Raw genomic sequence first — 27,327 nt, 5'->3', positions numbered from 1 at the left:
TCACATGGCTTTTAAGCTTTCAAGCCGCTTGCCGCTCATTGGGCGTCTTGAAGTTGTCTGTTTCCCATTGGGCGGCCGGCAATGCGTCGGTGACACACTATTGGGCGTCTTCTTTTCAAACCTAAAAGCAAAACGGCGGGCTCCTGTAACACAAAACAACAAAGGAAAAAAAAGCATTAAAAGAATATATAATAATAAGAACAATAATATGATCAAACTAATCAATGTACTGTACATTACAGCGAACATTAAACACACTGTGTGTGTGTGTGTGTGTGAGAGAGAGAGAGCGAGAGAATGTGTGTATACATGCACATATGCATAGGGTGTTGATCTCAGTACGTGAAATATATGAAAAAGGGCAATTGTGTATTGCATGGCAGTGTGTTTATATAATAACTCGGTTCATAAAGCTATTATTTTTTTATGCAGCTGGAAATCACGTGAAGAATATGTAGTGTTGTTTGTAAAGGAGCAGCACTTTTCTTAGAAAAAATGGGTGGCTCTTAAAAGAGCCTTTGTGTATAGATAAATCAACGGAGAGCGCCAATTTACTTTGTCTTCACAGTCTTCTCGGTCTTCTTAGGCAGCAGTACAGCCTGAATGTTGGGCAGCACACCACCTTGGGCGATAGTAACTCCTCCGAGCAGTTTGTTCAGCTCCTCGTCGTTACGAACAGCCAGCTGCAGGTGACGGGGGATGATACGGGTCTTCTTGTTGTCGCGGGCGGCGTTGCCAGCCAACTCGAGAATCTCAGCGGTGAGATACTCCAGGACGGCGGCCAAGTAGACGGGAGCGCCGGCGCCGACCCGCTCAGCGTAGTTGCCTTTACGCAGGAGCCTGTGCACACGGCCAACTGGGAACTGCAGTCCGGCGCGGGACGAACGAGTCTTAGCCTTGGCCCTAGCTTTACCACCGGTTTTGCCTCTTCCACTCATGATTCGCGTCAGTCGTGTTCGTCGAACAAAGCTGAAATAATGCACGCCGGCCAACGAGCGCCGTTGATATAGCAAAATCGCCTACGGTCCTATTGGCTAAAAGCTACGCGCACCAACAGCCAATCGCATTTCCGCCGTCAGACTCTAGCGTCCTCCCACCTCTGCTCGCTTTCCTACCCGACTCCCTCCTCCTCTCGTGCTGTGTGTCTGTGTGAGCGAGAGAGAGAAAGAAAGGAAGAAAGAAAACGGGTTAAAGAAAGAAACATTTACCCCCACTCGTGCCCCGCGTTTCCTTTCCCTTTCCCGCTCAAATGTAACACGTATGACCAAACCAAAAAAATATATATATTGATCATATATAATTATTGTGTGGGGAAACTAATGAGAGCTATTTTTGTGTTGTTGAGTGTTTTTTTTTTTTTTTAACAATCAATTCATTGTGCAGTAACAAGGGGGGAAAAAAGCTGTTTTTTTATGAAACTGTGGGTGGCTCTTAAAAGAGCCGTTGAATAGAGAAACAAGACATGAAGGTAAACGGCGTTACTGTTTACTTCTTCTTAGGGGCAGCCTTTTTCGCCTTCGCCGCCTTGGGCTTAGCTGCTTTAGGCTTGACCGTTTTGGCTTTCTTTGGGCTCTTGGTCGCCTTTTTGGGAGCCGCCGGCTTCTTGGCCTTCTTGGGGCTCTTCGCTGCCTTCTTAGCGGCCGCGACGGGCTTCTTGGCCTTCTTGGGGGATTTCTTAGCCGCAGTGGGTTTCTTGGCTGCTACCTTCTTGGGCTTCTTGGCCGCGGCTGGTTTCTTGGCGGCCGGCTTCTTAGCTTTAGGTGCCGGTTTCTTGGCGGCCGGCTTCTTCTTTGCCTCGGCCTGCTTCTTGTTAAGCTTGAAAGAGCCCGACGCGCCGGTGCCTTTGGTCTGCACCAGAGTGCCCTTGGTGACGAGGCTCTTGACGGCGAGCTTAACGCGTGAGTTGTTCTTCTCGACGTCGTAGCCGCCGGCAGCCAGGGCTTTCTTCAGGGCGGCGAGAGACACGCCGCTCCTCTCCTTGGAAGCCGAGACGGCCTTGACGATGAGCTCGCCCACGCTGGGGCCGGCTTTCTTGGGGCGGGCGGCGGCCTTCTTCTTGGGGGCCTTGGCGGGCGCCGAGGCGGCTGGGGCTGGAGCGACTTCTGCCATTGTTCTGCTTTGCTGTGAGCGCGAGTGAGCACAAACTGCTGCAGCGTTCTGTAGAGCCTCCCGCTGCAGCGAGGGGGCCGGCCCTTAAAAGCCACATGAGAACGTTGTAGACTCAACTCGCTCGATGCCGCAAAGCCGTGTGGCAGCGACGGTCTCGCACTTGTGTTTTCTCTCGGCGTTTGTCGAGCGAAATATGGGCGAAAGCTCAACTTGGCGAGCGTAGAAATGCTCTTTCGTCTCCGAGAGGCTCCACCGTGTGTTGAGAAGACGGGAAGGGCAGCGTAACGACGCCGCGTTTGATACGGCGCTCACCGAAGCGTGCCACGCTACCGGCGTGCCGAACGGGCGGCGGCGCATTTGGCGTGCTAATCGGTGGAAAACGGCGACAAAAGGTGCCACGAACTGGGCGAGTGTTATCCGGTGCGTTGGAGGAGAGCCTCGGCGAGAGCGTGCTGGGCATCCGAGACGTGGGTGCGTTGTTTTGCTCGTCGTGCGAGGCGACCTTGAGGAGTGTGTAAAGCACAGTGTTGCCGTGTGTGCGCAGTATGACTTCCACCGTCGATGCGTCTTTGTCACCGGCGCTTCCACACTCGGAACGGCTCTCCATAGGTCCCCTAATACGCACTCGTAACACACCCAATATACCATAGCCAAAAATCTCATAATAACCCTAACACAAAATAACTGCATACACCCCCCCAACCCTAAAACACAAAAAACAAAATAAAATAAAAAAAAAAGACAAAACTTCTAACTTCTAAACATAACATAAAACAATGATGCCCTTTTTCAAGCCTAATACAAAATAACTGCACCTTCACTCTAACCCCAATACAAAATAAACCCAAGCTCATTTAAACCCTAAAACCCCATTTTTCATTTTAACCCTAATAGAAAATAACCATTTTCTCTCTCCAACCCTAAATAAAATAACCCCATCCTTCCTCCAACCATTATACAAAATCACTCCACCCTCATTCGAACCCCTCACATGAAACAACTCCAATCTCATTCTTGTACTAAAACAAATTAACCCCATCCCTCCCTCTATCCCAATAAGCAACACACCAAATTATTATTTTTAAACTTTTGCTTTCATTTAACCCATTCCATGCAGTCATGACCATTCTACTTAGATGTGCATTCCTCAGTAGGCCGAGGCCATGTGTATCCAAATCATCAGGCTGATGGCTAATGTTGAAACTCACTTTTACTGAACCTTCCTTTGTATCCTAAGGCAAAGGCTTAAGCTCACCGTCACTTTAACTCAATCCACCTTCATCATAAAACTGAGGCCTTTGACCGCCATACTATTTTACTTACTCTTCCCTCGTCCTTTTGCATTGCTCCAAACCCTCTACATCAAAAAATATCTATGAACCTATTCTTGCTCCCTCGAATCTCACCATTAACCTAAGACTTCAACCAAATTCATCTTTTTGTGACCCAACCAAATAGTCCTAATACAAAATAACTCTGTCCTCCCTCTTAACCTAGTACAACATAACCTTAACATCATTCTAACAATGAAACAAAATAACCCCATCCGCCGTCTAACCCCAAAATAAAATAACCCATTTTCATTCATACTCTAATACAAACCCCACCACCTTCTCTCTCCAACCCTAAAATGAAATAACCCCATCCTTCATCCAACCATTAAACAAAATCACTCCATCCTCATTCGAACCCCTCACATGAAACAACTGCAATCTCATTCTTGTCCTAAAACAAATTAACCCCATCCTTCCCTCTATTTCAATAAGCAACACACCAAACTTTTGCTTTCATTTAACCCATTCCATGCAGTCATGACCATTCTACTTAGATGTGCAGTCCTCAGTAGGCCGAGGCCATGTGTATCCATGTGTATCCGAATCATCAGGCTGATGGCTTATGTTGAAACTCACTTTTACTGAACCTTCCTTTGTGTCCTAAGGCAAAGGCCTAAGCTCACGGTCACTTTAACTCAATCCACCTTCATCATAAAACTGAGGCCTTTGACCGCCATACTATTTTACTTACTCTACCCTCGTCCTTTTGCATTGCTCCAAACCCTCTACATCAAAAAAATATCTATGAACCTATTCTTGCTCGCTCAAATCTCACCATTAACCTAAGACTTCAACCAAATTCATCTTTTAGTGAACCAAACCAAATAGTCCTAATACAAAATAACTCTGTCCTCCCTCTTAACCTAGTACAACATAACCTTAACATCATTCTAACCATGAAACAAAATAACCCCATCCGCCGTCTAACCCCAAAATAAAATAACCCATTTTTATTCATACTCTAATACAAACCCCACCACCATCTCTCTCCAACCCTAAAATGAAATAACACCATCCTTCCTCCAACCATTATACAAAATCACTCCCCATCCTCATTCGAACCCCTCACATGAAACAACTCCAATCTCATTCTTGTACTAAAACAAATTAACCCCATCCCTCCCTCTATCCCAATAAGCAACACACCAAATTATTATTTTTAAACTTTTACTTTCATTTAACCCATTCCATGCAGACATGACCATTCTACTTAGATGTGCATTCTTCAGTAGGCCGAGGCCATGTGTATCCAAATCATCAGGCTGATGGCCAATGTTGAAATTCACTTTTTCTGAACCTTCCTAAGGCAAAGGCCTAAGCTCACAGTCACTTTAACACAATCCACCTCCATCATAAACCTGAGGCCTCGTTTACAAAGCTACTGTTACTCACTCTTCCTAGATCACATCTGCACTAAACACACTTTCACCGCCATACTTTTTTACTTACGCTACCTAAATTTACTTACTCTACCCTCGTCTTTTTGCCTTGCTCCGACCCTCTACATCAAAAGTCTAGCTCTGAACCTATTCTTGCTCGCTCGAATCTCACCATTAACCTAAGGCTTCAACCAAATTCATCTTTTTGTGACCCAACCAAGTAGTCCTAATACAAAATAACTCTGTCCTCCCTCTTCACCTAGTACAACATAACCTTAACAGCATTCTAACAATGAAACAAAATAACCCCATCCGCCGTCTAACCCCAAAATAAAATAACCCATTTTCATTCATACTCTAATACAAACCCCACCACCTTCTCTCTCCAACCCTAAAATGAAATAACCCCATCCTTCCTCCAACCATTATACAAAATCACTCCATCCTCATTCGAACCCCTCACATGAAACAACTCCAATCTCATTCTTGTCCTAAAACAAATTAACCCCATCCTTCCCTCTATCTCACTAAGCAACACACCAAATAATTATTTTTAAACTTTTACTTTCATTTAACCCATTCCATGCAGTCATGACCTTTCTACTTAGATGTGCATTCCTCAGTAGGCCGAGGCCATGTGTATCCAAAACATCAGGCTGATGGCTTATGTTGAAACTGTTTTACTTTTACTGAATCTTCCTTTGTATCCTAAGGCAAAGGCCTAAGCTCACGGTCACTTTAACTCAATCCACCTTCATCATAAACCTGAGGCCTTTGACCGCCATACTATTTTATTTACTCTACCCTTGTCCTTTTGCCTTGCTTCAACTCTCTACATCAAAAGTCTAGCTCTGAACCTATTCTTGCTCGCTCGAATCTCAACATTAACCTAAGGCTTCAACCAAATTCATCTTTTTGTGACCCAACAAAATAGTCCTAATACAAAATAACTCTGTCCTCCCTCTTAACCTAGTACAACATAACCTTAACATCATTCTAACAATGAAACAAAATAACCCCATCCGCCGTCTAACCCCAAAATAAAATAACCCATTTTCATTCATACTCTAATACAAACCCCACCACCTTCTCTCTCCAACCCTAAAATGAAATAACCCCATCCTTCATCCAACCATTATACAAAATCACTCCATCCTCATTCGAACCCCTCACATGAAACAACTGCAATCTCATTCTTGTCCTAAAACAAATTAACCCCATCCTTCCCTCTATCTCAATAAGCAACACACCAAACTTTTGCTTTCATTTAACCCATTCCATGCAGTCATGACCATTCTACTTAGATGTGCAGTCCTCAGTAGGCCGAGGCCATGTGTATCCATGTGTATCCGAATCATCAGGCTGATGGCTTATGTTGAAACTCACTTTTACTGAACCTTCCTTTGTATCCTAAGGCAAAGGCCTAATCACTTCCTAATACAAACCCCACCACCATCTCTCTCCAACCCTAAAATGAAATAACACCATCCTTCCTCCAACCATTATACAAAATCACTCCCCATCCTCATTCGAACCCCTCACATGAAACAACTCCAATCTCATTCTTGTCCTAAAACAAATTAACCCCATCCCTCCCTCTATCCCAATAAGCAACACACCAAATTATTATTTTTAAACTTTTACTTTCATTTAACCCATTCCTTGCAGACATGACCATTCTACTTAGATGTGCATTCTTCAGTAGGCCGAGGCCATGTGTGTCCAAATCATCAGGCTGATGGCCAATGTTGAAATTCACTTTTTCTGAACCTTCCTAAGGCAAAGGCCTAAGCTCACAGTCACTTTAACACAATCCACCTCCATCATAAACCTGAGGCCTCGTTTACAAAGCTACTGTTACTCACTCTTCCTAGATCACATCTGCACTAAACACACTTTCACCGCCATACTTTTTTACTTACGCTACCTAAATTTACTTACTCTACCCTCGTCTTTTTGCCTTGCTCCGACCCTCTACATCAAAAGTCTAGCTCTGAACCTATTCTTGCTCGCTCGAATCTCACCATTAACCTAAGGCTTCAACCAAATTCATCTTTTTGTGACCCAACCAAGTAGTCCTAATACAAAATAACTCTGTCCTCCCTCTTCACCTAGTACAACATAACCTTAACAGCATTCTAACAATGAAACAAAATAACCCCATAATAAAATAACCCATTTTCATTCATACTCTAATACAAACCCCACCACCTTCTCTCTCCAACCCTAAAATGAAATAACCCCATCCTTCCTCCAACCATTATACAAAATCACTCCATCCTCATTCGAACCCCTCACATGAAACAACTCCAATCTCATTCTTGTCCTAAAACAAATTAACCCCATCCTTCCCTCTATCTCACTAAGCAACACACCAAATAATTATTTTTAAACTTTTACTTTCATTTAAACCATTCCATGCAGTCATGACCATTCTACTTAGATGTGCATTCCTCAGTAGGCCGAGGCCATGTGTATCCAAAACATCAGGCTGATGGCTTATGTTGAAACTGTTTTACTTTTACTGAATCTTCCTTTGTATCCTAAGGCAAAGGCCTAAGCTCACGGTCACTTTAACTCAATCCACCTTCATCATAAACCTGAGGCCTTTGACCGCCATACTATTTTATTTACTCTACCCTTGTCCTTTTGCCTTGCTTCAACCCTCTACATCAAAAGTCTAGCTCTGAACCTATTCTTGCTCGCTCGAATCTCAACATTAACCTAAGACTTCAACCAAATTCATCTTTTAGTGAACCAAACCAAATAGTCCTAATACAAAATAACTCTGTCCTCCCTCTTAACCTAATACAACATAACCTTAACATCATTCTAACAATGAAACAAAATAACCCCATCCGCCGTCTAACCCCAAAATAAAATAACCCATTTTCATTCATACTCTAATACAAACCCCACCACCTTCTCTCTCCAACCCTAAAATGAAATAACCCCATCCTTCATCCAACCATTATACAAAATCACTCCATCCTCATTCGAACCCCTCACATGAAACAACTGCAATCTCATTCTTGTCCTAAAACAAATTAACCCCATCCTTCCCTCTATCTCAATAAGCAACACACCAAACTTTTGCTTTCATTTAACCCATTCCATGCAGTCATGACCATTCTACTTAGATGTGCAGTCCTCAGTAGGCCGAGGCCATGTGTATCCATATCATCAGGCTGATGGCTTATGTTGAAACTCACTTTTACTGAACCTTCCTTTGTATCCTAAGGCAAAGGCCTAAGCTCACGGTCACTTTAACTCAATCCACCTTCATCATAAACCTGAGGCCTCCTTACCAAGCCACTGTTACTCACTCTTCCTAGATCACATCTGCACTAAACACACTTTCACCGCCATACTTTTTTACTTACGCTATCTCAATTTAATTATTCTACCCTCGTCCTTTTGCCTTACTTCGACCCTCTACATCAAAAGCCTTGCTCTGAACCTACTTTTGTTCACTCAAATCCCACCATAAACCTAAGGCTTTAACTAACTTCACCCTTCTGTGACCCAACAAAAAAGGCTTGTGGGAGAGCCTAACCGTATGCCTGGTTATATATACTAGACAGCTTTCATTACAAAGATCAGGTGTGTAATTCTAGGGTTTAAGTCAACCCTAGTATGGTTTCCTGCCTCACTCTTCCCCACCTGTAAGGCTGATCTCCTCTGGACTGGTCTTTCACAGGTGATGTGCAGCTTCATTTATCCCAATTAGCACTACAAGCCCACTCCATACAGTTAGTATGGCACAGTATTTTAGTTTGCTGCTCTGTCCCTGAATCCTAGTACACTATACCAATTAAATGCAAACAAACAATTAAGTAAGTTGATTTACATACATACATACATCAATAAGTATGTAACAATAAAGGCACTCTCTAATAAATAATAATAATAATAATAATAATTAGTATTATAACTTACTTGGTTCTTGAATAAAACTGCTCTTTGGAAGAAACCGTGGGTGGCTCTTAAAAGAGCCGTTGGGTTTGGATTACGCCGCTATCACTATTTACTTGGAGCTCGTGTACTTGGTGACGGCCTTTGTGCCCTCTGACACGGCGTGCTTGGCCAACTCACCGGGAAGGAGCAGACGCACAGCAGTCTGGATCTCCCTAGAGGTGATAGTAGAACGTTTGTTGTAGTGAGCCAAACGAGAAGACTCACCGGCGATGCGCTCGAAGATGTCGTTCACGAACGAGTTCATGATGCCCATCGCTTTAGAGGAGATTCCAGTGTCAGGGTGGACCTGCTTCAGCACCTTGTACACGTAGATGGCATAGCTCTCCTTCCTGGACTTTCTGCGCTTCTTGCCGCCTTTCCCGGCCGTCTTGGTCACGGCTTTCTTGGATCCCTTCTTGGGCGCGGACTTAGCTGGCTCAGGCATACTGCTCCTCGTCGAGTAAGACTGAAGAATGAGGGGGAGGCGATAAGCTCCCACATTATTTAGACTCTAGCATTTTAATTAGACGAGGTACCGCCTCCAGAATGCCGTCAAACGACCATTGGACAACAAATTGTCCGCTCTCTTCTTGCCAACCCCCCACCCTTCATTCCCCTCCCCTCCCCTCCCCTCCCCTCCCCTCCCTTCATTCCCCTCCCCTCCCCTCCCCTCCCCTCATTCCCCTCCCCTCCCCTCCCCTCCCCTCCCTATTCTCCTCTTCCCTTCCCCCTCCCCAGAGCAGCATTCTCTTTGTTCGCCTACCCGCGCATTTTTACCCACCGTGCAGACGGCACATTATTTTTCGCCACAGCGGCGTTGACGGCGATATTCTGAATTTATTCAAACGTTTAATCAACGCATACGGGGGAAATTGAAAACTATATGTATTCTTCATATATATAAAATTAGCTTCTTAACCGGGAGATTCATAACCACCATCATTGACTATATTGAAACAAACAAACAAATATGATTCTTGCAACATTCTATCCCGCGCATTCTTAATCTACAGGGCTGTTTTTCTGTTTTTCGGCACAGCGGCGTTGACGGCGATTTTTTTTCTATCAGGATTTATTAAGACATATAGTTCGGATTTAACCGACGCACACGGGGGGCAAAATGGAAAACAATACATATATACAGACATATCTATTATATGTATATATACACACATGTATTCTTCCGGTATATTACATTTTAATACAGAGTATGCGGGAGATCGACTGCCTTATTTGATAACAAACTAAGAATAGAAACAGGCTCTTTTGCTGGATTTGTGGGTGGCTCTTAAAAGAGCCGTTGTGTTTAGAGCTGTTCAGGCCGAGCGTTTAACCTCCGAATCCATACAGAGTGCGTCCCTGGCGCTTCAGGGCGTACACCACATCCATAGCGGTGACGGTCTTTCTTTTGGCATGCTCAGTGTACGTGACTGCGTCTCTGATCACGTTTTCCAAGAACACTTTGAGCACACCGCGGGTCTCTTCGTAGATCAGACCGGAGATACGCTTGACGCCACCACGACGAGCCAGACGGCGAATAGCCGGCTTTGTAATACCCTGGATGTTATCGCGAAGCACTTTACGATGACGCTTGGCGCCTCCTTTCCCAAGGCCTTTGCCGCCCTTTCCTCTGCCTGACATCCTCGCTGCCTCTTTTCCCAGTCGACGAGAAGAGAATCTATGAAGCTGGGGAGCCAGAGACACGCCTGTTATACTCCTCTATAGGACCTAAATGAAATCAAGGGAACCGAGCGACGTCACAGTACATTAGCTCCGCCTCATACTCTGTACGTGTGCAGAACGCTTGTTTTGCTGTACAGCGACTCAAACATGCCTAGACCACTCAAAGATTGCACATAAAGCCACTGAGTGGGTAGCCATACAAAATACAGTATATTAATATTAATTCGGAATTAAATATTAATTCCGTACCCTCTGGATGTACTCATGTTCAAAATTCAAAAAAGTGCTCTTTTTGGATTTCATGTGGATTTCATTAACATGTGGTGTACATGGGGGGGGGGGGGATCAATAGTCAAAGTCAAGCAATAATAGCATCACTTCTCAATGCATTTGCAGCATGTCTTCCTTCTACTGCTTGTAGTTTCACAGTCTGGCCACACAATGGCATCCAGACTCCAAGTGTTCTAAAAAGGAATAAACTAATAATAGTAATAATAATAACGCAGCATACTTTGGATCATGCATAACCTTCACTCTGAATACTTTAACTCATCATGATTTAGCTTCGAAACCTACAGCCTAGCTCCAGACCTGCTTGACCTTATAATTAAAAAGTAAGCTAAACTATAATTAGGAGCGAAAATCACTTCTGAAATAGCTTGGTCTTATGGCGAAATCTTAAAATAAATAAATAAATAGCTGAATGAATTAATAAAATTCAGTGACCTAGGCTTAAGATGAACTTACAGTGACTCAAAGTAGGCTCATACACAGCCTCTGACTCCTTTTCACTAAATTTGAAGTGCATAGGGGCCATGTGACCTTTGTAAATAAACATTTATGCACCGTTTTCTTAGAAAGATTACACACTTGACATTATTATTGTTATTATTGTAGTAATTGATTGTGTGTTTTACCATCCTAAACCGCACTCCAGTACTCTCTAGTGCACTAGGTGAGTATAGAAGCCGTTTTTTCGTGACATCGTGCACTCCACGTGGAGTCGTTTCGGCAACTAGCTAACGAAAATAATCTTTTGTAAACAAAACACTAGCTAGCAAGCTACACAGGCTGCCCAGCTCTGAAAACCAGAAGATAGGCTGCTGGTAGCCGGGTTTAAGCACGACTGTTTCTCCCTCACTTGCTCCAAATAACAATATAGAGAACTACGCACGTGTCCGTAATATCGTTATTTCTGTGATTAATTTTAAGACACCTAGCCATCATGCTACTCTCCAAGGTGGCTTCTCGGTTTCAACCACGACAGTAAACGTATAAATGTTGCTGTATACACCGTTTCATAATAAAACTTGACTGACTCGAGCGAGTGTGTATTTATCTGACAGGTATTTACACTCGCTGGCGTATGTTATTGTTTGTACCATCCGAGTTAGCTAGCATGCTAATCGCTTTGTTAGCTCATGTGTGGACCTGAAAAAGCAAGTTAACTCAAATCACTCAACAGCCACAAATCACGGCTGTATTGCGTACTTTTATGCTACAACCCCGCATGTGGTACTGCACTGTGGTCAACAAATAATGACCCCTCATAATTAGGCTCATATTTGCGCTTTACTGTTTATGCTAGCCGCGTTAGCCACGCTGCTAATCGCTAAGCTGGCTCCAAGCTATGTACAACTCCACACATAGATCCAGCAACGGCAGTTCTACATCAATTTGCTGTGACTGGGTGTACAACTTTAGGCTCTCGGCAAAATCGAGTTATCGGATATCATTATCTACTTCATTTTTGGCAAGTTAGCAAACGTTATCGTGCTAACAACGACACACCGGAGCTAACCAGGGTCCAGTAGTGTAAGGACTAAAAAAAAACGACGTTTCACATGTATGAACATTAAAAGTAGCTAACATATGTCTTAACACGACAAATACCTCGGTCAGCCCTCTGATGGCTGTCGCCATGTGCGCCTCGGTCTCGTATACAACAAAGTCACACTACATCACGCCATTCTAACGTGCGCAGCGTTTATTACACACACACACATGACAAAATTAGTCCTTCCTCAATGCACCTGAATATAAATCACATAAATGGCTATTTAGTACTAGGGTTACGACCTTGCAAGCATAAAACAAGCACCCACGAAGATCACCCCACTACTGTACACCATGGCACACGGTTTACTTTTTACTGTGACTGGACGTGCAGTTATCGGATTTCATCATTAGATGAAGATAGATAGATAGATAGATAGATAGATAGATAGATAGATAGATAATCAATAAAACGTCATCTATCGAACTTGTAGTTAGGCATCATGGGAATTGTAGTCCTTGATCTTGACACTACAGGATAAAGACAAATCGTGTCATTGACACATTGACATAAAGACGTTTAAAGAAACACACAAACCAGTACAGGGTTTGTATTTTCTGTCAGAATGAATGAGTATGCATAAAGCAAGCCATATGTCTACAAATGCATGTCTCTCTCTCTCTCTCTCTCTCTCTCTCTCTCTCTCTCTCTCTTTCTCTCTCTCTCTCTCTCTCTCTCTCTCACAAACCACCACTGAAATATTTTTGCACATAAAGTAAATTGAGGCCAACTTAAACTAAACCCACACCATTTGGATTCCTCAGGTTTCCACTATACATCTTCTAATAACAGCCATATTGGTTAGCAGTTAGTGGAAGAGAAAGGAAGGAAAGAAATTGTGGAAAGCAAAGTATGTTGCAGTTAGTGGATGATAAAGCCTTAGACATATGTTGCAGTTAGTGGATGATAAAGAAATTGTGGTGATATAAAGTAAGTGTAAAGCTCATGATGAAGTCAGGGTGAGTGGAAGCAGTTTGGCTTGACCTACCCTTTAGGATTCTGATGGAGTTTCAGGGCTAAGCTTTAAGACTGTGGTCGTAGTACGTGAATGGAGCGTGGATGCCATCTGGTGGTCAAAATGTAAATCTGCAAAATATAAAAAATACATATTATTTTTTTGGTCCACAGAGACATTTAAAGAAGCAAAATCAGAAAGAGGAGAAAGAGTTAAATTTGAGAAGCACAAAAAAGCTAATTCACAAGTGAGTACGGCTGACTTTTGATACACCTTTGTTAGCACTTTTGTGTTAATTTGTTACTTACCTATGCCTTGAAGAAAGTCTCTGACCTTGCAGGTTAAAATGATTTTTTGCGCTGATGGTGCATCCGCTTTCCAATTTTTAGCTTTGCCCCACTTGCCTCCAGCTCTTCAGCCAGGTCTTGATAGCAGAGCGGTGTTCTTTATTGATTTATGATTATTATGTTGACCTCAATATAACCTGATGCATACATACATACACATAACCATACAACATAGAATTTAAGGGCTCTAAGGGGAGGAGAACAAAGGTCCTACATAGAACTGCACTACTCTACAGTTTGACTCTTAATGAGAGAATTGTTGGCTTTTTACCTAACTGATAATAAAGTGCCTTAAATAAAGAGTGCTTCTATCAAGCATTCTTTAACTAAAGACATTTTATCAAGATCTGTAAGGAGATAATACAGTATTGAGTATTTTGTTTTCTTCTGCCCTACTTTATCATTAGCATATTGTTAAAACCCAAACAAAATTACGGTGCCCTAAAATAAGTTTTCATTTCATTGCCTGGTAGCATGACAACTGGTTATCCTGCTGGCTACTAAAATGCCCAAACGTTCCTTGGTAGAACTTAGTAGACTTACTGGAGTTCACAACCATCTGTCATATGTAAAAGCTGTAACATTCACACACATACACGTATACATCTATGTTGTTAGCGTTTGCATTTGCGAGTTTGACCACACGATGGCATCCACGCTCCATCCATGACATATATCCACGATCCCAAAACAACGGTGACGTTTGCAATAGGGCACTTCCTAAATCCCTTACACTGTATACACTACACAGAAGTGCACTTCTCTAGTCAAGTCTTTTAGGCTTCTGATGGAGTTTCAGGGCTAGGCCTCAAGACTGTGGTCATAGTACGTAAATGGAGCGTGGATGCCATCGTGTGGTCAAAATGTAAAACAATTAATCTTGCAATTTTTTATTTATTTATTGATTTATTTATTGATTTATTTATTTATTTCTTGTCCACGGAGACAATTAAAGAAGCAAAATCAGAAAGAGGAGAAAGAGTTACATTTAAATAGCAGAGAAGCTAACTTACAAGGGAGGAGGCAGTACGGTCGGCTGTTGATAAACTTTTGTTAGCACTTTTGTATTCATTTGTTACTTACCTATGCCTTGAAGAAAGTCTCTGACCTAAACCATGCAGGTTAATTTTTTTTGAGGGTGCGTATGTTTTTCCATATTTTAGCTTTGCTCCACTGGCCTCCAGCTCCTCAGTCAGGTCTTGATAGCAGATGAGTCAATTTTAATTGGCAAGGTTTTGGTCAGAGACCATCTTTAGTTAGGCATCATGGGAATTGTAGTCGTTGATCTAATACACTACAACTTAAAGATATAGTGTCCACAGAGACATTTAAAGAAAGAAAGATCAAACACAAATCGAATAAATGGTATATTATTGCATACAAGGGAAAAGCTCCTAATGAGGCCAACTAAAACTACATGTTTACCCCTTGGATTTCTCAGGCTCGTTTTACATCTTCTAATAAAAGTCATGTTAGATTAGATAAACACAGAGGGAGTTAATGTTGCTTTAAGTAATGTTGCTATTACCATATGTTGCAGTTAGTGGATGATAAAGAAATATGGAAAGACATTGTGGTAAGCAAAGTAAGTGTAGAGCTCATGATGAAGTCTGGGTGAGTGGAAGCAGTTTGGCTAGACCTACCCCTTAGGCTTCTGATGGAGTTTCAGGGCTAAGCTTTAAGTCTGTGGTCGTAGTACGTGAATGGAGCGTGGATGCCATCTGGTGGTCAAAATGTAAATCTGCAAAATATAAAACAATTCATCTTTTTGATTTTTTGGTCCATGCAGACATTTAAAGAAGCAAAATCAGAAAGAGGAGAAAGAGTTTTTTGTATTCATTTGTTACTTACCTATGCCTTGAAGAAAGTCTCTGACCGAAACCTTGCAGGGTGCGTATGCTTTTCCATATTTTAGCTTTGCTTCACTGGCCTCCAGCTCCTCAGTCAGGTCTTGATAGCAGATGAGCGGTTTTCTTTATTGATTCATGATTATTATGGGAACCTCAATATAAACTGATACACAGAGTTTAAGGGCTCTAAAGAGAAGGAAACAAAGGTCCTACATAGAAGTGCACTACTCTACAATTTGTCTCAAAGGCTTCTAGCAGTGAGTGAATTGGAGGCTTTTTACCTAACTGCATGCTGTTTGGTTGTCATGATGGCTAATACAGTGCCTTCATTAAAGACAGCTTCTATCAAGCATTCTTCAAAACAAGACATTTTATCTAGTTGTGGAAGGAGGTTATACGGTCTGGAGGTTTTTGTTTTGTTTTGTTTTGTTTTGTTTTTTCCTTCTGTCCGACTTTATCGTTAGCATATTGTTAAAATGAAACCCAAGCCCAAACGACAATCATCCCACAAGACATGTAATTACTTTTTAGATTTATTGGTGCAGTTAACAATCATATTTAATGTGTATAAAATTGCCCTAAATTAAGTTTCCATTTCATTGCCTGGCAGCATGAGAACTGGTAACCATGCTGGCTTCTAAAATGCCCTGAACTGAAGTATGCTTCAATAGAAACATTTTTAAAAATGTACTTTAAAAAACACTAACCAAAATAACACCGCAATACAAATGACTTAGTAGACGTACTGGAGTTCACAACCATCTATCAAATGAAAAAGCTGTAACATTCACACGAATAAATCTAGTTAGTTAACGTTTGCATTTGCCTAGTTTGACCACACGATGGCATCCACGCTCCATCCATGACATATATGCCCATGATCCCAAAACAACGGTGGTCGTTTGCAATGAGCACTTCCAAAAGCCCTTCTATTCACCACACAGAAGAGCACTACTGTACTCAAGGCTCAAAGGCTTCTACTCTCTATTACATAACCGGGTGCATCCTAGGCAGGACAAACACTTTACCCCTGCCAGTATTTATTCACTATTTCTTTTCCCTAGGCTTCTCTAATGATCATTTTACATGTGCTGGGAAGGTTCATTTAATTTGCTCCATACTTCAAGGGTTATACTTCCAGACAAGCTAGACTGTACTAAATAAGGTAATTTTTGAAGTATAGCACAAAACAATACTGACTCAACATTCATTTAATTTTGGCGTTTTTCCCGCTGATCTGGGTTAATTTTACAAACAATGTGACGGGAAACATGAATTTTATAGAGTTAACATATAGAGTAAACATATAATTTTTTAGAGTTAGACATGCCTTGTTCTGGTAGAGGTATTGAAAGAGATTAAAAACAAACAAACAAACAAACATTCCTCTCCGGACTATACACTTACCTCCTTTACTGCTGCCCTAAAAGCAAGCACAAACAACACAGCTGGTCTCGCTTACTCTCTATGCAATCAAACTCATGTTGCATATGTATGAAACGTAAGTACCCCAAATCTAGCTCTCATTATATGAATATACACATACATTGCTCTCTGAAACTGTGCTTGCAGTTGTATAGTTTCACCACGCGGTGGGATCTACGCTCCATCCATGACTAATGCCGTTTGTAATAGGCCAAAACCGGCCTAAACATTACATAGTGTAAAGTGTAGTGTTCTACTGAAAGGGCAGTGGCTTCTACTTTCTGCTGGGGTGAATGAACTGTTTCCAAACTATTAAATATGTATAAACATATTGATAGGTATTAAAAGAAAAGTATTCATATGTATTAAAACACGTTAAACATGGCGATTTTGATGTGAAATGTAGTACAAAACGTTATATATATATATAGACACACATATAGAAGTTGTTTTTTTTCCCTAATCTTCACAACCACTGTCTCACGGCTGGTTTCGCTCGCTCAGTCCTATGGAATTTAGAAGCGTGCGCGTCATAATAGCCTTACATTATATAAACGCAACACCGAGGTGAGGCGGACATTTGCTGTTTCGGCGCGGACACGGGTAGGTGGCTCTTAAAAGAGCCGTTGGGTATTTCAGGTAAACGTCGAAGCGCTCTGTTTAAGCGCGCTCTCCGCGAATACGGCGGGCCAGCTGGATGTCTTTAGGCATGATGGTGACTCTCTTGGCGTGGATAGCGCACAGGTTAGTATCTTCAAACAGACCCACCAAGTACGCCTCGCTAGCCTCCTGCAGGGCCATGACGGCGGAGCTCTGGAAGCGGAGATCAGTCTTGAAGTCCTGAGCGATTTCACGCACTAGGCGCTGGAAGGGCAGCTTACGGATCAGCAGCTCAGTAGATTTCTGGTAGCGGCGGATCTCCCTCAGAGCCACGGTGCCGGGCCTGTAACGGTGAGGCTTTTTCACGCCGCCAGTGGCTGGGGCGCTCTTGCGAGCAGCCTTGGTGGCGAGCTGCTTCCTCGGGGCCTTGCCACCGGTGGACTTACGGGCGGTCTGCTTGGTTCTTGCCATCGCGTTGAACTCTGCTCCTCTCGGGGAAAAGAAAGAGAATGAGTTCTTGCTCGCTTCACATGGCTTTTAAGCTTTCAAGCCGCTTGCCGCTCATTGGGCGTCTTGAAGTTGTCCGTTTCCCATTGGGCGGCCGGCAATGCGTCGGTGACACACTATTGGGCGTCTTCTTTTCAAACCTAAAAGCAAAACGGCGGGCTCCTGTAACACAAAACAACAAAGGAAAAAAAAGCATTAAAAGAATATATAATAATAAGAACAATAATATGATCAAACTAATCAATGTACTGTACATTACAGCGAACATTAAACACACTGTGTGTGTGTGTGTGTGTGAGAGAGAGAGAGCGAGAGAATGTGTGTATACATGCACATATGCATAGGGTGTTGATCTCAGTACGTGAAATATATGAAAAAGGGCAATTGTGTATTGCATGGCAGTGTGTTTATATAATAACTCGGTTCATAAAGCTATTATTTTTTTATGCAGCTGGAAATCACGTGAAGAATATGTAGTGTTGTTTGTAAAGGAGCAGCACTTTTCTTAGAAAAAATGGGTGGCTCTTAAAAGAGCCTTTGTGTATAGATAAATCAACGGAGAGCGCCAATTTACTTTGTCTTCACAGTCTTCTCGGTCTTCTTAGGCAGCAGTACAGCCTGAATGTTGGGCAGCACACCACCTTGGGCGATAGTGACTCCTCCGAGCAGTTTGTTCAGCTCCTCGTCGTTACGAACAGCCAGCTGCAGGTGACGGGGGATGATACGGGTCTTCTTGTTGTCGCGGGCGGCGTTGCCAGCCAACTCGAGAATCTCAGCGGTGAGATACTCCAGGACGGCGGCCAAGTAGACGGGAGCGCCGGCGCCGACCCGCTCAGCGTAGTTGCCTTTACGCAGGAGCCTGTGCACACGGCCAACTGGGAACTGCAGTCCGGCGCGGGACGAACGAGTCTTAGCCTTGGCCCTAGCTTTACCACCGGTTTTGCCTCTTCCACTCATGATTCGCGTCAGTCGTGTTCGTCGAACAAAGCTGAAATAATGCACGCCGGCCAACGAGCGCCGTTGATATAGCAAAATCGCCTACGGTCCTATTGGCTAAAAGCTACGCGCACCAACAGCCAATCGCATTTCCGCCGTCAGACTCTAGCGTCCTCCCACCTCTGCTCGCTTTCCTACCCGACCCCCTCCTCCTCTCGTGCTGTGTGTCTGTGTGAGCGAGAGAGAGAAAGAAAGGAAGAAAGAAAACGGGTTAAAGAAAGAAACATTTACCCCCACTCGTGCCCCGCGTTTCCTTTCCCTTTCCCGCTCAAATGTAACACGTATGACCAAACCAAAAAAATATATATATTGATCATATATAATTATTGTGTGGGGAAACTAATGAGAGCTATTTTTGTGTTGAGTGTTTTTTTTTTTTTTTAACAATCAATTCATTGTGCAGTAACAAGGGGGGAAAAAAGCTGTTTTTTTATGAAACTGTGGGTGGCTCTTAAAAGAGCCGTTGAATAGAGAAACAAGACATGAAGGTAAACGGCGCGACTGTTTACTTCTTCTTAGGGGCAGCCTTTTTCGCCTTCGCCGCCTTGGGCTTAGCTGCTTTAGGCTTGACCGTTTTGGCTTTCTTTGGGCTCTTGGTCGCCTTTTTGGGAGCCGCCGGCTTCTTGGCCTTCTTGGGGCTCTTCGCTGCCTTCTTAGCGGCCGCGACGGGCTTCTTGGCCTTCTTGGGGGATTTCTTAGCCGCAGTGGGTTTCTTGGCTGCTACCTTCTTGGGCTTCTTGGCCGCGGCTGGTTTCTTGGCGGCCGGCTTCTTAGCTTTAGGTGCCGGTTTCTTGGCGGCCGGCTTCTTCTTTGCCTCGGCCTGCTTCTTGTTAAGCTTGAAAGAGCCCGACGCGCCGGTGCCTTTGGTCTGCACCAGAGTGCCCTTGGTGACGAGGCTCTTGACGGCGAGCTTAACGCGTGAGTTGTTCTTCTCGACGTCGTAGCCGCCGGCAGCCAGGGCTTTCTTCAGGGCGGCGAGAGACACGCCGCTCCTCTCCTTGGAAGCCGAGACGGCCTTGACGATGAGCTCGCCCACGCTGGGGCCGGCTTTCTTGGGGCGGGCGGCGGCCTTCTTCTTGGGGGCCTTGGCGGGCGCCGAGGCGGCTGGGGCTGGAGCGACTTCTGCCATTGTTCTGCTTTGCTGTGAGCGCGAGTGAGCACAAACTGCTGCAGCGTTCTGTAGAACCTCCCGCTGCAGCGAGGGGGCCGGCCCTTAAAAGCCACATGAGAACGTTGTAGACTCAACTCGCTCGATGCCGCACAGCCGTGTGGCAGCGACGGTCTCGCACTTGTGTTTTCTCTCGGCGTTTGTCGAGCGAAATATGGGCGAAAGCTCAACTTGGCGAGCGTAGAAATGCTCTTTCGTCTCCGAGAGGCTCCACCGTGTGTTGAGAAGACGGGAAGGGCAGCGTAACGACGCCGCGTTTGATACGGCGCTCACCGAAGCGTGCCACGCTACCGGCGTGCCGAACGGGCGGCGGCGCATTTGGCGTGCTAATCGGTGGAAAACGGCGACAAAAGGTGCCACGAACTGGGCGAGTGTTATCCGGTGCGTTGGAGGAGAGCCTCGGCGAGAGCGTGCTGGGCATCCGAGACGTGGGTGCGTTGTTTTGCTCGTCGTGCGAGGCGACCTTGAGGAGTGTGTAAAGCACAGTGTTGCCGTGTGTGCGCAGTATGACTTCCACCGTCGATGCGTCTTTGTCACCGGCGCTTCCACACTCGGAACGGCTCTCCATAGGTCCCCTAATACGCACTCGTAACACACCCAATATACCATAGCCAAAAATCTCATACTAACCCTAACACAAAATAACTGCATACACCCCCCAACCCTAAAACACAAAAAACAAAATAACAAAAAAAAAAAGACAAAACTTATTCTAAACATAACATAAAACAATGATGCCCTTTTTCAAGCCTAATACAAAATAACTGCACCTTCACTCTAACCCCAATACAAAATAAACCCAAGCTCATTTAAACCCTAAAACCCCATTTTTCATTTTAACCCTAATAGAAAATAACCATTTTCTCTCTCCAACCCTAAATAAAATAACCCCATCCTTCCTCCAACCATTATACAAAATCACTCCATCCTCATTCGAACCCCTCACATGAAACAACTCAAATCTCATTCTTGTCCTAAAACAAATTAACCCTATCCCTCCCTCTATCTCAATAAGCAACACACCAAATTATTATTTTTAAACTTTTACTTTCATTTAACCCATTCCGTGCATCCCTCAGTAGGCCGAGGCCATGTGTATCCATGTGTATCCAAAACTTCAGGCTGATGGCTTATGTTGAAACTGTTTTACTTTTACTGAATCTTCCTTTGTATCCTAAGGCAAAGGCCTAAGCTCACGGTCACTTTAACTCAATCCACCTTCATCATAAACCTGAGGCTTTTGACCGCCATACTATTTTATTTACTCTACCCTCGTCCTTTTGCCTTGCTTCAACCCTCTACATCAAAAGTCTAGCTCTGAACCTATTCTTGCTCGCTCGAATCTCACCATTAACCTAAGGCTTCAACCAAATTCATCTTTTTGTGACCCAACCAAATAGTCCTAATACAAAATAACTCTTCCTCCCTCTTAACCTAGTACAACATAACCATAACATCATTCTAACCATGAAACAAAATAACCCCATTCGCCATCTAACCCCAAAATAAAATAACCCATTTCATTCATACTCTAATACAAACCCCACCACCTTCTCTCTCCAACCCTAAAATGAAATAACCCCATCCTTCCTTCAACTATTATACAAAAATCACTCCATCCTCATTCGAACCCCTCGCATGAAACGACTCCAATCTCATTCTTGTACTAAAACAAATTAACCCCATCCCTCCCTCTATCTCAATAAGCAACACACCAAATAATTATTTTTAAACTTTTACTTTCATTTAACCCATTCCGTGCATCCCTCAGTAGGCCGAGGCCATGTGTATCCGAATCATCAGGCTGATGGCTTATGTTGAAACTGTTTTACTTTTACTGAATCTTCCTTTGTATCCTAAGGCAAAGGCCTAAGCTCACGGTCACTTTAACTCAATCAACCTTCATCATAAACCTGAGGCCTTTGACCGCCATACTATTTTATTTACTCTACCCTCGTCCTTTTGCCTTGCTTCAACCCTCTACATCAAAAGTCTAGATCTGAACCTATTCTTGCTCGCTCGAATCTCACCATTAACCTAAGGCTTCAACCAAATTCATCTTTTTGTGACCCAACCAAATAGTCCTAATACAAAATAACTCTGTCCTCCCTCTTAACCTAGTACAACATAACCTTAACATCATTCTAACAATGAAACAAAATAACCCCATCCGCCGTCTAACCCCAAAATAAAATAACCCATTTTCATTCATACTCTAATACAAACCCCTCCTCCTTCTCTCTCCAACCCTAAAACGAAATAACCCCATCCTTCATCCAACCATTATACAAAATCACTCCATCCTCATTCGAACCCCTCACATGAAACAACTGCAATCTCATTCTTGTCCTAAAACAAATTAACCCCATCCCTCCCTCTATCTCAATAAGCAACACACCAAACTTTTGCTTTCATTTAACCCAATCCATGCAGTCATGACCATTCTACTTAGATGTGCATTCCTCAGTAGGCCGAGGCCATGTGTATCCAAAACATCAGGCTGATGGCTTATGTTGAAACTCACTTTTACTGAACCTTCCTTTGTATCCTAAGGCAAAGGCCTAAGCTCACGGTCACTTTAACTCAATCAACCTTCATCATAAACCTGAGGCCTTTGACCGCCATACTATTTTATTTACTCTACCCTCGTCCTTTTGCCTTGCTTCAACCCTCTACATCAAAAGTCTAGCTCTGAACCTATTCTTGCTCGCTCGAATCTCACCATTAACCTAAGGCTTCAACCAAATTCATCTTTTTGTGACCCAACCAAATAGTCCTAATACAAAATAACTCTGTACTCCCTCTTAACCTAATACAACATAACCTTAACATCATTCTAACCATGAAACCAAATAACCCCATCCGCCGTCTAACCCCAAAATAAAATAACCCATTTTCATTCATACTCTAATACAAACCCCACCACCTTCTCTCTCCAACCCTAAAATGAAATAACCCCATCCTTCCTCCAACCATTATACAAAATCACTCCATCCTCATTCGAACCCCTCACATGAAACAACTCCAATCTCATTCTTGTCCTAAAACAAATTAACCCCATCCCTCCCTCTATCTCATTAAGCAACACACCAAATTATTATTTTTAAACCTTTACTTTCATTTAACCCATTCCATGCAGTCATGACCATTCTACTTAGATGTGCATTCCTCAGTAGGCCTAGGCCATGTGTATCCAAATCATCAGGCTGATGGCCAATGTTGAAATTCACTTTTACTGAGCTTTCCTAAGGCAAAGGCCTAAGCTCACGGTCACTTTAACTCAATCCACCTTCATCATAAACCTGAGGCCTTTGACCGCCATACTATTTTATTTACTCTACCCTCGTCCTTTTGCCTTGCATCAACCCTCTACATCAAAAGTCTAGCTCTGAACCTATTCTTGCTCGCTCGAATCTCACCATTAACCTAAGGCTTCAACCAAATTCATCTTTTTGTGACCCAACCAAATAGTCCTAACACAAAATAACTCTGTCCTCCCTCTTAACCTAGTACAACATAACCTTAACATCATTCTAACAATGAAACAAAATAACCCCATCCGCCGTCTAACCCCAAAATAAAATAACCCATTTTCATTCATACTCTAATACAAACCCCTCCTCCTTCTCTCTCCAACCCTAAAATGAAATAACCCCATCCTTCCTCCAACCATTATACAAAATCACTCCATCCTCATTCGAACCCCTCACATGAAACAACTCCAATCTCATTCTTGTCCTAAAACAAATTAACCCCATCCCTCCCTCTATCTCATTAAGCAACACACCAAATAATTATTTTTAAACTTTTACTTTCATTTAACCCATTCCATGCAGTCATGACCATTCTACTTAGATGTGCATTCCTCAGTAGGCCGAGGCCATGTGTATCCAAAACATCAGGCTGATGGCTTATGTTGAAACTCACTTTTACTGAATCTTCCTTTGTATCCTAAGGCAAAGGCCTAAGCTCACGGTCACTTTAACTCAATCCACCTTCATCATAAACCTGAGGCCTTTGACCGCCATACTATTTTATTTACTCTACCCTCGTCCTTTTGCCTTGCTTCAACCCTCTACATCAAAAGTCTAGCTCTGAACCTATTCTTGCTCGCTCGAATCTCACCATTAACCTAAGGCTTCAACCAAATTCATCTTTTTGTGACCCAATCAAATAGTCCTAATACAAAATAACTCTGTCCTCCCTCTTCACCTAGTACAACATAACCTTAACAGCATTCTAACAATGAAACAAAATAACCCCATCCGCCGTCTAACCCCAAAATAAAATAACCCATTTTCATTCATACTCTAATACAAACCCCACCACCTTCTCTCTCCAACCCTAAAATGAAATAACCCCATCCTTCCTCCAACAATTATACAAAATCACTCCATCCTCATTCGAACCCCTCACATGAAACAACTCCAATCTCATTCTTGTCCTAAAACAAATTAACCCCATCCTTCCCTCTATCTCAATAAGCAACACACCAAACTTTTGCTTTCATTTAACCCATTCCATGCAGTCATGACCATTCTACTTAGATGTGCAGTCCTCAGTAGGCCGAGGCCATGTGTATCCATGTGTATCCGAATCATCAGGCTGATGGCTTATGTTGAAACTCACTTTTACTGAACCTTCCTTTGTATCCTAAGGCAAAGGCCTAAGCTCACGGTCACTTTAACTCAATCCACTTTCATCATAAACCTGAGGCCTCCTTACAAAGCCACTGTTACTCACTCTTCCTAGATCACATCTGCACTAAACACACTTTCACCACCATACTTTTTTACTTACGCTACCTCAATTTAATTATTCTACCCTCGTCCTTTTGCCTTACTTCGACCCTCTACATCAAAAGCCTTGCTCTGAACCTACTTTTGCTCACTCAAATCCCACCATAAACCTAAGGCTTTAACTAACTTCACCCTTCTGTGACCCAACAAAAAAGGCTTGTGGGAGAGCCTAACCGTATGCCTGGTTATATATACTAGACAGCTTTCATTACAAAGATCAGGTGTGTAATTCTAGGGTTTAAGTCAACCCTAGTATGGTTTCCTGCCTCACTCTTCCCCACCTGTAAGGCTGATCTCCTCTGGACTGGTCTTTCACAGGTGATGTGCAGCTTCATTTATCCCACTTAGCACTACAAGCCCACTCCATACAGTTAGTATGGCACAGTATTTTAGTTTGCTGCTCTGTCCCTGAATCCTAGTACACTATACCAATTAAATGCAAACAAACAATTAAGTAAGTTGATTTACATACATACATACATCAATAAGTATGTAACAATAAAGGCACTCTCTAATAAATAATAATAATAATTAGTATTATAACTTACTTGGTTCTTGAATAGAACTGCTCTTTGGAAGAAACCGTGGGTGGCTCTTAAAAGAGCCGTTGGGTTTGGATTATGCCGCTATCACTATTTACTTGGAGCTCGTGTACTTGGTGACGGCCTTTGTGCCCTCTGACACGGCGTGCTTGGCCAACTCACCGGGAAGGAGCAGACGCACAGCGGTCTGGATCTCCCTAGAGGTGATAGTAGAACGTTTGTTGTAGTGAGCCAAACGAGAAGACTCACCGGCGATGCGCTCGAAGATGTCGTTCACGAACGAGTTCATGATGCCCATCGCTTTAGAGGAGATTCCAGTGTCAGGGTGGACCTGCTTCAGCACCTTGTACACGTAGATGGCATAGCTCTCCTTCCTGGACTTTCTGCGCTTCTTGCCGCCTTTCCCGGCCGTCTTGGTCACGGCTTTCTTGGATCCCTTCTTGGGCGCGGACTTAGCTGGCTCAGGCATACTGCTCCTCGTCGAGTAAGACTGAAGAATGAGGGGGAGGCGATAAGCTCCCACATTATTTAGACTCTAGCATTTTAATTAGACGAGGTACCGCCTCCAGAATGCCGTCAAACGACCATTGGACAACAAATTGTCCGCTCTCTTCTTGCCAACCCCCCACCCTTCATTCCCCTCCCCTCCCCTCCCAATTCTCCTCCTCCCTTCCCCCTCCCCAGAGCAGCATTCTCTTTGTTCGCCTACCCGCGCATTTTTACCCACCGTGCAGACGGCACATTATTTTTCGCCACAGCGGCGTTGACGGCGATATTCTGAATTTATTCAAACGTTTAATCAACGCATGCGGGGGAAATTGAAAACTATATGTATTCTTCATATATATAAAATTAGCTTCTTAACCGGGAGATTCATAACCACCATCATTGACTATATTGAAACAAACAAACAAATATGATTCTTGCAACATTCTATCCCGCGCATTCTTAATCTACAGGGCTGTTTTTCTGTTTTTCGGCACAGCGGCGTTGACGGCGATTTTTTTTCTATCAGGATTTATTAAGACATATAGTTCGGATTTAACCAACGCACACGGGGGGCAAAATGGAAAACAATACATAGATACAGACATATCTATTATATGTATATATACACATGTATTCTTCCTGTATATTACATTTTAATACAGAGTATGCGGGAGATCGACTGCCTTATTTGATAACAAACTAAGAATAGAAACAGGCTCTTTTGCTGGATTTGTGGGTGGCTCTTAAAAGAGCCGTTGTGTTTAGAGCTGTTCAGGCCGAGCGTTTAACCTCCGAATCCATACAGAGTGCGTCCCTGGCGCTTCAGGGCGTACACCACATCCATAGCGGTGACGGTCTTTCTTTTGGCATGCTCAGTGTACGTGACTGCGTCTCTGATCACGTTTTCCAAGAACACTTTGAGCACACCGCGGGTCTCTTCGTAGATCAGACCGGAGATACGCTTGACGCCACCACGACGAGCCAGACGGCGAATAGCCGGCTTTGTGATACCCTGGATGTTATCGCGAAGCACTTTACGATGACGCTTGGCGCCTCCTTTCCCAAGGCCTTTGCCGCCCTTTCCTCTGCCTGACATCCTCGCTGCTTCTTTTCCCAGTCGACGAGAAGAGAATCTATGAAGCTGGGGAGCCAGAGACACGCCTGTTATACTCCTCTATAGGACCTAAATGAAAGCAAGGGAACCGAGCGACGTCACAGTACATTAGCTCCGCCTCATACTCTGTACGTGTGCAGAACGCTTGTTTTGCTGTACAGCGACTCAAACATGCCTAGACCACTCAAAGATTGCACATAAAGCCACTGAGTGGGTAGCCATACAAAATACAGTAT

The 27,327-nt window shown here is 43.4% G+C and overlaps 4 protein-coding genes across 4 annotated transcripts; all 4 read right to left on the bottom strand.

Annotated features, from left to right (window-relative positions):
• Positions 1-938, bottom strand: LOC140546605 (histone H2A-like). Its single transcript, XM_072669989.1, has 2 exons — positions 556-938; positions 1-121 (listed from the first exon to the last, which is right to left on the bottom strand). Exons 1-2 carry the CDS (start codon positions 936-938, stop codon positions 1-3), a joined length of 504 nt encoding a protein of 167 aa, XP_072526090.1.
• Positions 939-8,849: 7,911 nt separating this feature from the next.
• Positions 8,850-9,224, bottom strand: LOC140547009 (histone H2B). Its single transcript, XM_072670494.1, has one exon. The coding sequence runs from the start codon at positions 9,222-9,224 to the stop codon at positions 8,850-8,852; it is 375 nt and encodes a 124-aa protein (XP_072526595.1).
• An 884-nt stretch (positions 9,225-10,108) lies between these two features.
• On the bottom strand, positions 10,109-27,073 carry LOC140546604 (uncharacterized). Its single transcript, XM_072669988.1, has 6 exons — positions 26,792-27,073; positions 26,198-26,265; positions 20,378-20,722; positions 18,558-18,971; positions 17,609-17,954; positions 10,109-10,465 (listed from the first exon to the last, which is right to left on the bottom strand). Exons 1-6 carry the CDS (start codon positions 27,071-27,073, stop codon positions 10,109-10,111), a joined length of 1,812 nt encoding a protein of 603 aa, XP_072526089.1.
• On the bottom strand, positions 25,583-25,957 carry LOC140546816 (histone H2B). Its single transcript, XM_072670230.1, has one exon. The coding sequence runs from the start codon at positions 25,955-25,957 to the stop codon at positions 25,583-25,585; it is 375 nt and encodes a 124-aa protein (XP_072526331.1).
• Positions 27,074-27,327: the final 254 nt, after the last annotated feature.

Source organism: Salminus brasiliensis, chromosome 24, assembly GCF_030463535.1.
Source record: "Salminus brasiliensis chromosome 24, fSalBra1.hap2, whole genome shotgun sequence".
NCBI lineage: Eukaryota > Metazoa > Chordata > Actinopteri > Characiformes > Bryconidae > Salminus > Salminus brasiliensis.
This window is presented reverse-complemented; position numbering and strand designations above follow the sequence as displayed.